Raw genomic sequence first — 4934 nt, forward strand, 5'->3', positions numbered from 1 at the left:
TGCCTAAGGTAGAATTCATCAATTAAGTTAATTTTTATTTTTCTCTTATGTCCACTGGAATAAAAAGGCCTTAATTTCCCTTCTCTGTTATGGCAAATCCTTTATTGCATTATAATGTTGTGGTGAGACTTTTATTTACTGTATATACTATAAACACTGTGGTTTCTTCTAACTAGTTTCATCAGTCAAGTTCAGTATGGCTACAGACACATATACAAATCTTTACATACATGCAAAGGTAACTGAAGATGCACTCTTAAAAGCCATCAGAATAATATACTTCCTCATTCACATAAAATCAATTTGTCTACTTTTGGACCTCAACAAAATATCGATTAAATACATAGTATATGTTCATTTTGTGTTAGTATGTAAATGTATTCTACTGTCTACTGCATTATAAAAGGGAAGCCAATCTGTTAGGTTTCATATTTAATTTCTTTTTGTTAGCTTTCAGGTATCTACCTGGCTACCAGAAGAGAAGTAAGTACTGAAGCAGGTCCAGTCTTCTGTTCTTCTAATAGTAACTGGGCTGCATTCACTAATCTGGTAGCTTCAGGCTAATGTTGTTATCACCATAGAGTACGTATCAATATGTATCAAATTTTTTGTCATATATAGCAAATGAAATCAGGGAGCTATTCTCCCTCAGTGAATGAAATCAGTGAAGTACCCTCACTCAGAGTAAGAGTCAATTCTTATGTTTAGGAGTTCTAATACCAACATTAGATTAACAGGTTGAGAGAACTTTACTACACAGAACAGCGAGAAGCATTAAGAAACTGGCATAAATCATTTCATATGAGACATGCTGATGAAATTATAAACATGAAAATAATCTGAAGTGTCAAATAACTTTAAGTACTTTTTAAGGTCACAGATTTGGATAAGAACCAAAATAAATTTATTTACAAAATTTCTGACTGACCAGTAGTGAGAGCCAAAAAACAACATACCAAAAAATAATAAACTAAGACCCCAATAATAGTCTTTAAGCCAGTAAGGAAATCAAGAAAGCAACTCCTGGTTATCAGACTAGAAAGACATCCTTTTGGGTGTCCTCCAATTGTATATTTAACCAAAGCAGTTTGTGCAAAAAGCACCCATGGTACTTGTAGGCTCAGCTGAGTCATAGCTTCTAGAGTGCTACTTACTATCTACCTTACATAGCTGTTTCACCACTTTTGTTGTTATCTTTGTCAGCTTTCTCCTCTTCTCTGTTGACTCTTTCCTCTTTTCCTCCACTGTCAACTCCTTTCTCTCCTCCATTGTTGGCTTCATTCTCTCCTTCTTTGTCCTGAACACTGATGGAAACTGCTTTGTTATAGCCTTCCCGGTTCCGAGCAATTTCAATAGCAAAAAATTGTATCCTGGGGGCTGGAGAGTGAATGAAATTGATTATTGTCTTAGTCTTGGTTAATTCCCTAACTCTATTGGAAATCTATTACTAAAATTGAATCAATATGCAATTATTCAAGCGTAGTCATAAGCTTCAGAGATCTTGAATTATAACTTGGTATTAACAAGGCTGAAAATACTTTACTATCTTAGTTACTTAAAAAAACAACATGTTCTTTAAAGATATAACAAATAAGATGATGCCCAACATAACTATACATGCCACTGACTCATCAGTAAAATATGATCCCTAACTCTCCTTATACAGAAACAATTCCAGAGGAAAATTACTAACCAAAGATGGTGTTTTCCTCAGTGTAGCCCTGAGAACAGTCTAGTCGCAGCAAAGTACCATAGTTGAAATCTTCTACGATCCCATCAAACTTCAAGCAGAATGGCCTCCATTTCTGTAAAGTCAAAAAACAAACAACAACAAAAAAAATGCTGTAGCTCAAAAAATGCAACAGGCTGATGTACTTACACCAGCCTGTAGAAGTAGAAGGGCTCCTACTTCAGCAATAAGGAAAATAACAGTAGTGAGAGAGACTAGGACTCAGGTGATCACTAGTTTCACTGTGAAACTAATAGTAAATTTCTGTGTTACCAATTTGTGTCTGTAGACTGCTATTTCCCAACAAAAGCATATTTTAACCTTAAAAATATAAAACTCCTTTACTAAAAAATTAAAATGTTATTTCTTAAATATTACCAATTCTGTTTTGTTTTAAAGTTATTGGTCAGATCATCCTAAAATGTCCATTATAATCTCTACTGCTAAGGCACAAGTGAGATAAAGAAGACAATAATTTAGCCCAAACTCACAAAGTTAGATTTTAAGGAAGAAGCCTATTCAGTAACATCAATTTTCCCAAGATCAGTAATAGCCTGCTAAAAGTTAGAAGTTTAGATCCTTTGTAGGCCAAGGACTTACTCCCAAGGAAAAATTTTTTCCTAAATGTGTTAAGTACCCTGTCAAAGTACAAGATAATCACATAAGCAACAAACCCACCCCCACAATTTTTCCAATTATCCATGGCCTGTGATCATATAAACTATGTCATGTCCCCACCAAAATCTTCTGGATAACCTACCTATTTAAGTATACATTCATTTCCTAACTTAATTAGTTCATTATAACTATAAAGAAAAAAGCTCTGGTTCTTTATTTCATATTTCCTTAAAACAAACAAAAAATGTTAAAAAATTATTGGTCAGAAAGCTGGGCATGGTGGCTTAGGCTATTGCTAGTGTAATGCTAGCACTTGGGAGGCTGAGGTGGGTAGATTGCTTGAGTTCATGGGTTCTAGACCAGCATGAGCCAGAGGAAGACTTTGTCTCTAACAAACAGCCATGTGTTGTGGCAGGCGCCTGTAGTCCCAGCTACTTGGGAGGGTGAGGCAAAATAATCGCTTAAGCCCAAGAGTTGGAGGTTGCTGTGACCTGTGACACCATGGCAATCTACAAAGGGTGACAAAGTGAGACTCTTTCAAAAAAAATTATTGGTCAGATGCTAAGTAATATTTAGTAAAGAAAATGCTTACCTCTTTAGCTGATTCTGATTTGAGTTCTTCTGGGTCTAAGATATCTATCCTGAGTTTCTCAAAATTTTCCCGGAATTCAGAATAGATCTGGTCATCCACTTTGGTGAGTTTCAGGAATTGTGGGTCAACTGATGAAATCAGCTGCCAGATAGTAAGACAACATACAGATGCTAGTCTCTTATTTACTGTACTTCTACCCTCCTGACCCTTGCCGGAAAACTCTTATGGATTCTCAGGGCAGAAGATTTTGTTAAAAAGTATGACAGCTTAGGTCCTAGATGAAATCACTTTACAGTTTAAAGGTGCTATGATATATTATAATCCCTGCAACCAATTTGGCAACTGGCCATTTGGCCCTAGTGATACATGGCTATCATGCTCTGTAGCTTGTTCATTCATTAAACAAATATTTATTAAGTGCCTACTATGTATGGACTAGGCACCCTTTTGCCAGCTAGCAATAGAACACCAGGCACAGAAGCAGAACTGCACATTGCCAAAATAAGCTTGTTTCCATCCCTCTGTTGTCTGTAAGACTGTTTAGTAATACAAACATAACTGTTTAACTTGCTAAGAGAGTGATTAGCAGAGCACCATACACTACAATTCCATGTCTAATTCTGCTTAATGATGATAACAGATAATTCACCTTGTAATAGACTTCAGCATGTTGCATTGCTCTCATGGCCCAAGCCATCTCAATATCCGGCTGCAAAGGATTGAAAAATGTCAGGTCAGAAAACTCTCAATCTTGTTACTGTATAACATGTTAAGCAAGTATATCAATATCTAGTTAACGCTCAAGAAGGTTACCAGACTGTCAAAGGATAAAAACTATGACTATGAATTTGAACAACATAATAATTCTTTTGACTTTGTGACTATCAAAAAAAGCTACCTATACAGTATAATAAATAAAATGAGCCACTGGCTATCTTTTACCATCAGCTAGTAAAAGTGGGGGAGACTAAATATATCACCTTTTCAAGACTTAGTTAAATCATTATAAAGCTGGAATAATATACCCATATACACCACCAAGTTGTTGGGAGAACAAAGATAACAGAAGAAAAAGCTATCTTTCTTTCTTTCTTTCTTTTTTGTAGAGACGGAGTCTCACTGTATCGCCTCCAGTAGAGTGCCAGCGTCACACAGCTCACAGCAACCTCCAACTGGGCTTAGGTGATTCTCTTGCCTCAGCCTCTCGGGTAGCTGGGACCACAGGCACCCGCCACAATGCCCGGCTAGCTATTTTTCACTTTTAAGATTATAGCACGTCATAATCACCATTTGTGTTTACCAGATGGCCATTCCCCATCCAGCAACACCAAGAAATGAAATTGACACACTATAAGCCTGTATAGCTTTGCTGCACAAAGCAATCATTTGGGAACCTTTAAAAATACTGATACATTTCTTCAAATACTTTCAAAAATTCTTGTCTCTCATCCTTCATTCTGATTTAGTTGGTATTAACTGCAATCTAGACATCGGGATATTTAAAAGCTTCCCAGGTGATTTCTAACGTGTAGCAAAGTTAAGGAACCACTTCCACTGGCATAAATCCTACATTTGTGGATCAAGATTCAAATGAATTGAATGAAAGTGGGTTTCTGATGAAATCCCGGTGAGTGGTGTGCAGAAGATACTAAAACAGGAGATTAGAATTTATTAGCAAACCCTGCACAGATCCCAGGCTAGCTGAGCAGGTAGAGTTGTAGGTGGGTGAGTCATACTCACATCGTTGCCATACGATTCTGCTGAGAGAGAAAGAGCATGTGCCACAGACATCAGCTCCCCAGAAACCTGGGAAGGTGAAAAAGAAAAGGGAGAAAAAGAATTCAAGGTTCCACCTGGCTGGACTCCCCCACTCAACCAACCCCAGAGCAACGTCTCACCGGCTCATCAGTTCCACTGGTAGCCTCCATTGTTGCAGTCCGGAAAGCGTGGCTGCACTTTCCCGGAAGTGTTTTGGTTTTCTTTTTTTTTTTTTTT

At 37.2% G+C, this 4934-nt stretch overlaps 1 protein-coding gene across 1 annotated transcript; it reads right to left on the reverse strand.

Moving 5' to 3' along the window:
* Positions 1-946: 946 nt before the first annotated feature.
* Positions 947-4891, reverse strand: PBDC1 (polysaccharide biosynthesis domain containing 1). The gene is made up of 6 exons (XM_003802228.3): positions 4838-4891; positions 4680-4745; positions 3589-3648; positions 2940-3080; positions 1694-1805; positions 947-1377 (listed from the first exon to the last, which is right to left on the reverse strand). The coding sequence occupies exons 1-6, from the start codon at positions 4865-4867 to the stop codon at positions 1163-1165; spliced, it is 624 nt and encodes a 207-aa protein (XP_003802276.1). The 5' UTR covers positions 4868-4891; the 3' UTR covers positions 947-1162.
* Positions 4892-4934: the final 43 nt, after the last annotated feature.

This window comes from Otolemur garnettii, unplaced genomic scaffold (assembly GCF_000181295.1).
Source record: "Otolemur garnettii isolate 467f Iridium unplaced genomic scaffold, OtoGar3 scaffold00239, whole genome shotgun sequence".
NCBI lineage: Eukaryota > Metazoa > Chordata > Mammalia > Primates > Galagidae > Otolemur > Otolemur garnettii.

What these genes read in the sequence shown, in the direction of transcription:
- PBDC1 (XM_003802228.3), bottom strand. Translation starts at nt 4,867, where the DNA reads ATGGAGGCTACCAGTGGAACTGATGAGCCG. An exon ending in CAGAATCGTATGGCAACGAT is followed by an intron (nt 3,649 to 4,679) that starts GTGAGTATGACT and finishes AATCCTTTGCAG; the next exon opens with CCGGATATTGAGATGGCTTG. An exon ending in AATCAGAATCAGCTAAAGAG is followed by an intron (nt 1,806 to 2,939) that starts GTAAGCATTTTC and finishes TTGACTTTACAG; the next exon opens with AAATGGAGGCCATTCTGCTT.